The following is a 12,111-nucleotide window of genomic DNA, read 5'->3' on the forward strand; positions in this document are numbered from 1 at the left end:
TCAATAGAGGCACTTTGCCTTCTTTGGATGTATTGCTATCAAGTTCCTATCCTTATCCATCACTGTACCTCATTCAGCTGTGAATGCTTCCTCCCAGAAATATAACTGTCAATTAAAAAGCAGCATTCATATGTTTCTTTTTGAAAGCAGTGTTGAGATTCCATTAAAGTAATTGTTTCCATTGCATCAGCTTCCTTATGTCAACAAACAGCATAATAAGCACCAATTCATCTTGTTTAAGGGATATTATCAGCAATGATTTATGTTGTTAACATCAATCAAATGGGTATAAAGGTTGATCAAGGATCCTTCAAAAGCAGAGTACCTTTGGTTTCTATTGATCAGTGACCTCAACACAGAACAGCATGGAACACTTAGCTAGCTGTGTTCCACGTGCCATGGTAAGAAGAGAGCTATAATAATGGTCATCAAGGCACTCTCTGCAGGAAAGGTGTTGATAGATTGCCCTTGCACTTTGAGGCTAACATTGTTTTTACTGTAAGCCTTGCTTAACTACCATTTAAATATTGTCTAGATGCATTTTATTTAATGTAACTTGATTAAATGTACCCAAAATGGCTAAATCTATCATACTGTGATGAATGGATTATTCTCCATGTTTATCAAATATATTAATTGTTTAGCAGTGGAATTAGTATCAGAGAAATTACTCAGACTGAAAGGCAATAAGGTGGACGGTGACGATAAATGAACAGGTTGTCTGTCATCTTTCAGCATTGTGCAGATGCTAGAACAGTTCCCGTAGATTGGAAGGTAGCAAATCCAAACTCCCTATTTAAGAAAGGGAATGAGAAAGCAAAAAAAAACATAGTCCGGTTAACCTGATATCAGTAGGGAAAATGTTGGTATCCATGATTAAGGAAGTCGTAACAGACCATTTGGAAAATAATAGGACTGGGCACAGTTAACAGGATTAATGAAAGAGAAATCTAATTTTGACAAATTTGCCTTTTGAGGCTATAACTAGCAAAATACATAAAGAAGAACCCGTTGATGTGGTTTATTTGGCTGCATTTTGAGAATGCCTCCGTAATATTATTAAACAAAATTAGAGCACACTTTGTGTGGACTGCAGATTAGTGACCGAAAACAGAGAATGGGAGAAAGGGGCAATATTTGGACTGGGAGGCTGTGACCAATGGGATGTTGCACGTGTTGGTACTCGTGTCCCAGCTGATTACAATTTGTGCTACTCTCTCTATGACTGTGTGGCAGAGCTCCAACGCCTTCTACAAATTCACTGATACCACTGTTTGCAGAATCTCGGATGGTGATGAGGTGTACAGGAGTGAGATACATCAGCTGGTTGAGTTGTGTCGTAATGACAACCTTGTGCTCTACATTGGCAAAACCAAGGAACTGATTGTGGACTTTAGGAAGGGGAAGTCAGGTGAACACTCACCAGTCTACATTGAAGGATCTGTGGTGAAAAAGGTGAGTAGCTTCAAGTTTCTGGGTGTCAACATCTTGGAGGCTCTATCCTGGGCCCAGCACATAGATGCAATCATGAAGAAGGTGCATCTACTTTCTTGGAAGTTTAAGGAGATTTGACATGTCATCGAAGACTCTGATAAACTTTTATGAATGTACAGTGGAAAACATTCTGACTAGTTGCATCACAGTCTGGTATGGAAACTCCAATGCACAGGAATGCAAGACGCTACAGAGAGTAGTGGACTCGGCCAGTCCATCATGGATACAGCTTTCCCCACCATCGAAGACCTCTTCAAGAGGCGATGTCTCAGGAAGCTAATATCCATCATTTGGAGCTCCCACCATCTGGACAATGCCCCCTTCTGGATGCTGCCATCAGGCAGGAGATGCAGGAGCCTGAAGAGCTACCCCTCAAGATTGAACAACAGCTGCTTTCCTACTGCAGTCAGGTTCTTGAACTGACCTGAAAAGCCTTGCACTACGTAGAACATAGTACAGTATAGGAACAGGCCCTTTGCCCCATGATGTTCTGCTGAATTAATTAAACTAGTAAAAGCTTAACTAAACAAGTCCCTTCTACCTACACATCCATAACCCTCCATTTTCTGCATATTCATATACCTATCCAAGAGCCTTTTAAACACCTCTTATTTGCCTCCACTAACACCGTGGCAGCACATTCCAGGTACCCACCACTCTGTGTAAAAATAAAAACTTACCCTGTACATCTCCTTTCAACTTACCCCCCTCTCACCTTAAATGCATGCCCTCTTGATTTAGACATTTTGACCCCGGGATAAAGATACCAACTGCCTGCTCTATCTGTGCCCCTCAATCTTATAAGCTTTACTCAGGGCTCACCTCCGCCTCCCCTGCTCCAGAGAAAACAATCCTTGTTTGCCCAACCTTTCCTCATAGCCAATGCCCTCTATTCCAGGCAGTATCCTGGTAAACCTCTTCTGAACCCTCTCCAAATCTCCACATCCTTCCAATGCTGGGGCAACCAAAATTGAATGCAACGCTCCGGATGCGGCCAAACCAGAGCTTTATAAAGCTGCAAGATAACTTCCTGACTCTTGAACTCAGTGCCATGACTAATAAAGGCAATCATTCCATATACCTTCTTTACCGCCCTATCAACTTGTGGAATCACTTTCAGGGAGCTGTGGACATGGACCCCAAGATCCCTCTGTATATCAACACTGTTAAGGGTCCTGCCATTAACCGTGTACTATCCTGTTATATTTTATCTCCCAAAATGCAAACCTTCAGACTTGGCCAGATTAAACTCCATCTGTCATTTCTCCACCCATATCTGCAACTGATCTATATCCCACTGTATCCTTTGGCAATCTTTTACACTGTCCAGAATGCCACCAATCATTGTATTGTCTGCGAACTTATTAACCCACCCATCCATGTTTTCATCCAGGTCATTTATTTATGTATGTATTTATGTGTGTGTGTGTATGTATGTATATAAATAATATTATGTTTTACAAACAGCAGAGGTCCCAGTATAGATCCCTGTGGAGCACCACTAGTCATGGACCTCCAGCCAGAATAATCCTATCGTCCAAAACCCTCTTTCTTCTATTGGCAAGCCAATTCCAAGTCCAAACTGCCAAGTCACCGTGGATCCCATGCATCTCAATCTTCTGGATGAGCCTACGATAATGGAGCTTGTCAAATACTTTACTAAAATCCATGTAGACAACAACCATGGCTCTCTCCTCATCAATCACCTTTGTCACCTCAAAAAAGAAACTCCAGTTAGTAAGGCATGACTCCCCCTCCCCCCAAACAAAGCCATGCTGACTGTCCCTAATTAAGCTATGGGTCTCCAAATGCTCATAAATCAGATCCCTAAAAATCCTGTCCAGTAGCTTTGCTAAGACTGACATGAAATTCACTGGTATATAGTTACCAAGATTATCCCTATTTCCCTTCTTAAACAATGGAACAATAATAGCTACTCACCAGTCCTCTGGGACCTCACCTGTAGTTAGAGAGGACATGAAGATCTTGGTCAAGGCCCCAGCTCCTTGCACTATATTTCTTTTTTTCTCTCTTTCAACTTGTGCTAATTGATGTTACATTTATTTTGTCTGTAAGTCATGTATAATTTATGTTAATTTAAATTCATGTTGACTTTTTCTCATGTTTGTAATGTACGTTTATACCCTGCGTATGTATGCCTATGACAATAAACTTGAACTTGCTGGAAATCTAAAATGTAAACAAAAAGTGCTGGAGATGTGCAACAGGTCAGACAGTATCTGTGGAGATAGAAATGGGTTTAAAGTTTCAGGTCATCAATCAACTGAAGGTTACACATTGAATGGTGTGAGATTGTATAGTTGTACATTAAAGTTCTTAATGGGGCACGGCCATCCATCTCAAAATTCATTTAAAACTTTGGAGGCTTCTGTGAATGGTATGATCCATTTTACTGCAAAATGAAGTCTGACTGCAAAATGAAGTCTGACTGCATCGCCAATAATTGCGCCTCCTTTCCTGATGAGCTTAATCAGAATCAGTTTTATTATCACTGATATGATGTGAAATTTGTTGTTTTGCGGTAGCAGTACAGTGCAAAGACATAAAATTACTATGAATTTCAAAAACAAATAGTGCAAAACAAAAGGAATAATGAGGTAGTGTTCGTTGACTGTTCAGAAATCTGAAGGCAGAGGGGAAGAACACCTCAGTTGTTAAGTGTGGGTCTTCGGGCTCCTGTACCTCATTTTAACACATTCTATGAATGTTTTGAACAGAAGGGGATTGGAATGTCATCACCTGCCCCAATAGCCTCCAATGCACTTGAACCCACAGTCACTGTTGTTGACGTCAGATCAGTCTTCCAGAGAGTGAACCTGCAGGGAGCATCTGGCCCAGATGGTGTCCTGGCCAGCTGTGTCCACAAATCCTGAGCAGATCAGCTGGTGGGGGTATTTGCAGACATTTTTAACATATCAGAGGTTCCCTCCTGCTTTAAGACTATTATCCCAGAACCTAAGAAAAATAAAGTAACATGCTTTAATGACTACTGTCCGGTAGCTCTGATATCCACCATCATGAAGTGCTTCGAGAGGCTGTTCATGGCACACACCAGCTCCAGCCTGCCAAACAAGCTCTACCCACTGCACTTCGCCTATCGCCGAAACAGGTCTACAGTGGATGCCATCTCCCTGGTCCTACACTCATCTCTGGAGCATCTGGACAGTAAAGGCACCTACATTAGACTATTGTTTATTGACTACAGCTCTGCCTTCAATACTATAATTCCAAGCAAATTTATCTCCAAACACCTTGACCTGGGACTCAATACCTCCGTTGCAACTAGATCCTTGACTTCCTGACCACCGGACTGCAGCCAGTAAGGACAGGCAGCAGCACCTCTGCCACAATTATTCTCTACATTGGTGCCCCACAGGCTATGTCCTCTATTCTACTCCCTAAACATTCATGACTGTGTGGCCAGATTCTGCTCTAACTCCCTCTACAAGTTTGCAGATGACACCATCACAGTGAGCCAAATCTCAAATAATGAGTACAGGAAGGAGATAGAGAGCATACTAGCATGGTGTCATGACAACAACCTTTCCCTCAATGTCAGCAAAACAAAAGAGCTGGTCATTGACTTCAGGAAGCGGGGTGGGGTGGGGGGGAGGGGGCAGTGTACATGCTCCTATTTATACCAATGGGGCTGAGGTCGAGAGAGTTGAGAGCTTCAATTTCCTTGAAGTGAACATCACCAACAGCTTGTCCTGGTCCAACCACATTGGTGCCATGGCCAAAAAAGCACACCAACACTTCTACTTCCTCAAGAGGCTAAAGAAATTTGGCATGTCCCCTTTGACCGTCACCAATTTTTATTGATGCACCGTAGGAAGCATCCTATCTGGATGCATCTTGGCTCGGTATGGCAACTGCTCTGCCTGTGATCGCAAGAAACTGTAGAGAATTGTGGCACAGTTCAGCACATCACAGAAACTAGCCTCGCCTCCACGGACTCTGTCTATACTAATCGCTGCCTTGGTAATGCAGCCAGCATGATCAAAGACCCACCCACCCCAGACATTCTCTCTTCGACCCCTCCCCATTGGGAAGAAGATACAAAAACCTGAAAGCATGTACCACCAGGCTTAAGGACAGCTTCTTTCCCACTGTTATAAGACTATTGAACAGTTCCCTCGTTTGATAAAATGGACTCTTGACCTCACAATCTAGCTCGTTATGACCTTGCACCTTATTGTTTGCCTATGCTGCACTTCCTCTGCATCTGTAACACTTTATTCTGCATTCTGTTAGTATTTTTCCTTTTACTACCTCAATGCACTATTGTAATGAATTGATCTATATGAACGGTATGTAAGACAAATTTTTCACTATCTCGGTACTTGTGACAATAATAAAGCAATTTAACAATTTTAATTTGCAGCATTTAGCAATAATATCAGTTGTACCAGTAGATAATGCTATAAATTACTGTTATGTACTTAACTGCTGTCACAGCGATGTTATGTTTATATAAGAAACACTGTAGTTCATATTGTGATTTTTATGCTGATTTACATTCATAAATTATTTACCCAATGGCTTTATGAAACACTTCCAGCAACAAGTGAGAGCAGTTAATCAACATCTCCTATCTTTAATTATTCTGGTTTGCTTGTCGTAAACTGGGTTGGAACCAAATATAATACACTGTACTTGCTCATTCTTCCAACAACCCCATCCCCCACCCTCAACTAGGGAAAAAAAGATGCTTGCTCAAGTGGGGTCCCAGTTATTTGTCTTTTCTTAAGCACCTATCTTATTTCCCTTGCCGTTCCCACAAAATTCTTTTGGCATCAGTGAAGGGCTGACTGTGTGTGGTCAGACAAGATAAAATTCCTGCCATCCTTCATATTTTTGTTTCTGTACATCAAAGTAATTATTGAATAAGGATGATCATTTCGAAATACAGTGAAATCATCAGTCTCTAAAATGTTTTACTAACTCAGAACCATTTCAATTCTGAACCATTTCCAGCACCAACTGCTGTAAATGTGTTTACTTGTCAATGATTGAGAGAATAAACAACTTTTTAATAATATCTGCACTTTCTCTGTGTTAATTGACCATTAATGTAGATGCAGTTAATATTATACTGCAAATTACATTTTTGGAGTTGAGATAAAGGATGGTAAAGTTCCTTTTAAGACCAAAACTGAAACAAAAAGTCAAGTTGAGAAACATTTTACAAACAATACATGGAGGTGCAAAGAACACATACCAAGTATATTTAGCAAGATCTGCAATGAACAAGTTCTTAGGTATGGCATTCCTTGCCTTGCTAGTCAATTGCCTTTTATTTGGCTAATAATTTTGTCAGGATATCCTTTATTTTGAAACTGAATGTTCCATTCATTTGTGAGAAATCTCAAATTTGAAGTATCTGTGATGTTATGTTTAATACAGTAGGAATATTGCAAAATTTATCTACGTTAAAATTATCTATTTTCATTTTTATTTACAGCATTACCATGGATATCTGGTTTCTGTTTTTGCTGCTGATTTGCAGTTGTCCTGTACATCTTCATGCACAAAACACAACAGGTAGGTAATTGGAGCTCACTGGAACTTGAAGCAGACACTATTATAATCCTAAGTGCTGCTTAGTTTCTGATCAATGAGTAAAATCACATTTTAAATTAATTTCCAATACAAAAACTTGGAATTATAAAATATTATCTGCTTCAGTAGGGTTTAGTATGAATAAAAAAATCAAATATGTTGATTTTCTTTATCCTACACAAATAAAATAAATTTCTGTCATATTTAATATGAATTGCACCACAATATACACCAACAATGAAAAGAAAATTAAATATGTCAAATCAATATTTATACAGACATTAAAGCCGCTGTACTTCTGCTTAGGTTTTAATCAAATTCAACATGTGCAGATGATGTGAAAATTCAAGTTATGATTTGGTCATTTCTGAATGTGGTGAATCTAAAGTGAATCTTGCATTGTTAATGGACAACGTTTAGTAATGGTGTGTGATATGAAAGACATTTTTCTATGTGGTACTTTTGTTCCCTTTTTATTTTGTTTTTCACTTACCTGCTTCATTCATATAAAAATTGATTCTTTTAGTGCATGCCCTTAGTCAGTTTCAGTTTTTGACCTACTTTTCACTTTTAGTTTCTCCTTCTGCCACCACCATCACCACCTCAAGCTTAACAAATTCAACTTTGCAACTAGAAAATTCAACAACCCAAGCTACCCCCAACCCAGGATCAGCATCCATGAATGGAGATGATTCACAAATGTTTAACACAACAGATGCTACCAGTGAGAATTCTACTATAGCTACAACTGAAGCAACAAATAAACCGTTGCAGGAAGTGACTCCAAACATTACAAATTCTAATGCTACAGCCAGTCCATCCATAACAGCAAACGGAAAATCAAATGAGTCGTCAGCCGAAACAACTGCAGTTCCCACATCAGGTAGAGCAAGCTTCATCATGCCATTTTGTTCAGCTATACTTTTGCTTGAAAAACAAATCCTGCTGTGGTTGTGTTGTGCAAAAAACATACTGAATTTGTTGTGTTGATTTATTTTTAAAAGAAACTTCAAGTGTTTCTTTGTAAAGTGTGGGGGGGAAAGTATTTAATCATAAAATATTAATCAACAACCACATTCAGCAAAGAAGGTGCATGGGTTTCATTTATCGCACATTAACCTTTTCCTCGCATGATATGTGTTTATTGCATTTGTGTTAAATGTGTTGTGTTTGAAGGGTGGGAAGGAAATCTGAGTTTCACTGTACTGGCTACTGCAGATTGTAGCCTTTTGTTTTTCCTCCTTCGCTGATCCTTCTGTTCTTATCCACCCATGTCTTCCAAAATAAGAAGGTGGCAAGTCAGCTGCTCTTGAGCTTCAGCTTTTGTTATGCCAAAGGGAAAACAGGTTTCATCCTTAAATAATTTCCCTCGCATTCTACAATTTTGATATATTCAAAATCACTCAGGCTGCTCATAAATTATATTGTAGCCCTTCCTTGTATATTGTTGTGAAGCAATTATGATGATATTTGGCTCTACTGAAATATTCAAAATCATACCATTTGGGATATGAAAGAGGCCTTGAGCAAATATTTATTTTGCATATTTGAGTGAGTCAGGTGAAATTTAAATTTCTTTGGAGCTATAAAATAAAAATGGCAGAGTAATTATTCATTCACTTATAACATCCTAAGTTCAACTGAAATGGCTGTATCGGGGGATTGTACCTTGTATCTTCCAGTGTTTACATTTTTAACCCTTTTTAAAGAAAAGTAAAGGCCCCACATTTATATCATGAATAACTGTATAACTCGTTTGCTTGATTAGTGCAAATATTGGTTTATTTAGCCCCTGTTGTGTGTACACTGTTATGCTGCTTAATTACTAAGGTTACTGATTTATGGTGATTGAATAAGTAGTTTTTTTATTGTAAATTAAGTTAATAATGGATTTTCATTTTGAAAGTGTTTGACCAAAAATATGTTTCTGTTTCAAAGGGATCTGTTTTTATAAGACAGATCTAATATATGCTTGACCTCAGTCAAGAATAGATGGTTATATGTAGTCTATTCAGAGTCTAGTTTGATTCTAGACTGTTCTTCTGATCACATTTTTTTTATATAGATCCACCCAGATCATCACCGTCATATGAGAGGATGCTAAATAACCTACTCTTGAGTTTTTGATTGTGCCACTTTGATAATGATTTCGAAGCCCAGGCATTTCAACCCCTTTTAATTCAACCTCCAGCCTCAATGGGGAGTGGTGGTGTGGTGGGTTTATATGAAGCAGTGCTGCAATTTTTGGAAATGTGGTTTTATAGAAATGTTTTTCTGGGATATCAGGTAAACTGCAAATATGCATGTTCTGGAAATCCTTATCTACATTACAAATTAGTACAATTATGTCTACAGAAAACATGTCAAATACATGTTTACGTTTTCAATTTGCTCATTTGAATATCATGTTATCCAGTTGTATCTATTTAATATTTTGGTGAGTTAGTAATATGCATTTCCTGATACAATAACAGTAAAACTTCAGCACAGTTCTCTTTTAAATATGCTTTATGTGAAGCTCATCCTAAACAAGTTATCCTCAACAGTTCAGATCTTAAATATTATTCCCCCTCTGGTTCACTAATAATATGGAAAAAATTTTGAACAACTGAATTAATTTAATCTGTTCAGTGGCAATGAAACATTTATTTCTTTATTTATAGTAAATGAATTCATTCAACAAAGTAAAAACAATAAATTGAAAACTAGAAAATTAGCAGCCTAATCCCTGCTCCAAAATTTAACTTAACAGCAAATGGTTAAAACACTAACGTTAAATTGTTCTTCAATTTTAAAATATATTCTAATGCTTTTTTCCCCTTACAGGTGGAACAACAGCTGGTCCAGGTAAGAGTTAAAATCTCAGCCGCATAACTTCCACCCCTGCCATTTGATATGAACTACCTAAGTATTTTCTGTTTTATATTGTGTGACCTCTATACTTGGCAATTGTTCTTTTTACATAATCTGTATTGTCACTAAATTGCAAGCCTCACCAGTGTAAACAAGTATTGGTACCAACACACCATTAGCACTATGTTTTTGTCATTCATTGTGTGGGCTGTTAATTTACTGGCAAAGCCAGCAATTTATTGCCTGTCACTGATGGTGCTTGAAGGTGGTCGTCTGTGGCCTTAAAGTTCTGCATCCCTGTTGCTGTTGTTGAATAGGAAGTTGCATGATTTGGGTACAGTGACACGGAAGGAATAGGAATATACTTTCAAGTCACCATGTTGTGTAACTTGAAAGGGAACCTGCCCATAGCAGTGTTCCCATGCACCTACAGCCTTTTCTAGGTAAAGATCATTGGTTTGGGAGGTACTCTTGTAGTAACCTTAATGAGCAATTGCAACATATTTTGTAGACTTAGACACTATAGCTAAGATACATTGGTGGCAGTGGATATTTGTGGTATACGGGTTGCCAATCAAGCAGATTACTTTGTCCTGGATGGTGTCAAACTTGTGTACATTTGGAGCTGCACTCATCCATGCAGGTGCTGAGTATTCTGTTAAATATCTAACTTCTAGATTATAGTGAGTGTGGAGGTGAGATACTTGAGTTTATAACCTTTTTCCATCACAATTTATGTGCCTTCTCATTAAGTTTCTAGTCATTGATGACCCCCAAGATGTTGGTGGCTCTGCAATTCTGCAATGGTATTGCTATTAAATATTCCAGACAGATGGTTAGAGATATTGCAAATGTTAGAGATGATTATTGTCTGCTATTGTGTGATGCAGGTGTTATTTACTGCTTTTCAGTCCTGTATGAATGCCAGGACTTGCTGCATGCAGTCAGAGGTCATAGTACATGTTGGTACTAACAACATGGACAGAAAGAGGGATGAGGTACTGCAAAGTGGACTTGGGAGAGTTGGGCAGAAGGTTAAAAGCAGGATCTCCAGGGTTGTAATCTTGGGATTATTCCCTGTGCCACATGTTAGCAAGGGTAAGAATAGGAGGATAAGATGGATGAATGCTTAGCTAAAAGGTTGGTGCAGGAGGAGGGACTTGAGGTACTTGGATCATTGTGATCGCTTCTGGAGCAGTTGGGACCTGTACAAAAAGGATGGGTTACATCTAAACTGGAAGGGAGGTTTGCTCATGCTACTTGAGAGAGTTTAAACTAATTTGCCAGGAAGGTGGGAAACTCATTAGCAATGTGACAGGTGGGGAATTTGACTCAGATGTAGAAGATAAATCCAGCAAATCCAGTGTACATAGCTGACAGAGGCAGATTAGGGAGCATTGGGTGACGGGGCAGGGGTGGCTGGAGGGCTCAGATGCGAGATCCTCATGGGTAAATCACATGAGCATAGGGCATGGATCAGCCTAAGGAATTACTATATTGTCATCATAAAAACATGGTTGAGTGGCAGCTGGACTGGCACCTTAATGTTCCAGGCTATGAAAAAAGTTCCAGGCTATAGAAGTTTCAGGCATGATTGGGGGCGAGGGGGGGGGGCGAGGGTGCATAAGATTAGAGGGAGTTGCACTGCTGATCAGAGAGCCCATCTCAGAAGTATGTGGAGAGGATATCCTGGCAGGATCATGCAACAAAGCAATATGGCAAGAAATTAGTAATAAGAGAGGGGGCAATCACTTTGCTCAAATTATACTGTAGGCCTCCCAATAGTAAGCAGGAATTAGAAGAACAGATAAGTAAGCCAAACACAGAAAAGTGTAAAAGCAGTAGGGTTAGAGCTGATCGAATATGTTAAGTGTGCCAAAATAGTTTTTGAGGCAATATATAGATAACCCAACCAGAGAAGGGGCTGTACTTGACCTCATTTTAGGAAATGAAATCAGGCACTTGGTGGAAGTCAGTTAGGGAATACTTCGGAAACAGTGACACAATTTTATAAGTTTCGAGGTGGTTATGGAAAGGAACAAGGTTGGTCCTCAAGATAAGGTTGTAAGTTGGCGGAAGGCTGATTTTGACAGGGCAAGAGAGGCCCTGGTGAAAGTAGATTGGGAGCAGATGATTGTGGGTAAAACAACTTCTGACAAGTGGGAGTCTTTTAAAAGAGAG

General features: G+C 39.2%; 1 protein-coding gene across 4 annotated transcripts in view; it reads left to right on the plus strand.

Moving 5' to 3' along the window:
• Positions 1-12,111, plus strand: part of ptpra (protein tyrosine phosphatase receptor type A) — a 184,624-nt gene that overhangs the window by 102,487 nt on the left and 70,026 nt on the right. For all 4 annotated transcript variants that reach the window (XM_052035031.1, XM_052035039.1, XM_052035022.1 and 1 more), the window contains 3 exons: positions 6,980-7,059; positions 7,652-7,960; positions 9,904-9,924. In XM_052035031.1, coding sequence (XP_051890991.1) covers positions 6,987-7,059; positions 7,652-7,960; positions 9,904-9,924 — 403 coding nt within the window. In that variant the 5' untranslated portion in view covers positions 6,980-6,986. The remainder of the gene's footprint in view (positions 1-6,979; positions 7,060-7,651; positions 7,961-9,903; positions 9,925-12,111) is intronic.

This window comes from Pristis pectinata, chromosome 2, assembly GCF_009764475.1.
Source record: "Pristis pectinata isolate sPriPec2 chromosome 2, sPriPec2.1.pri, whole genome shotgun sequence".
In the NCBI taxonomy this organism is placed as follows: Eukaryota; Metazoa; Chordata; class Chondrichthyes; order Rhinopristiformes; family Pristidae; genus Pristis; species Pristis pectinata.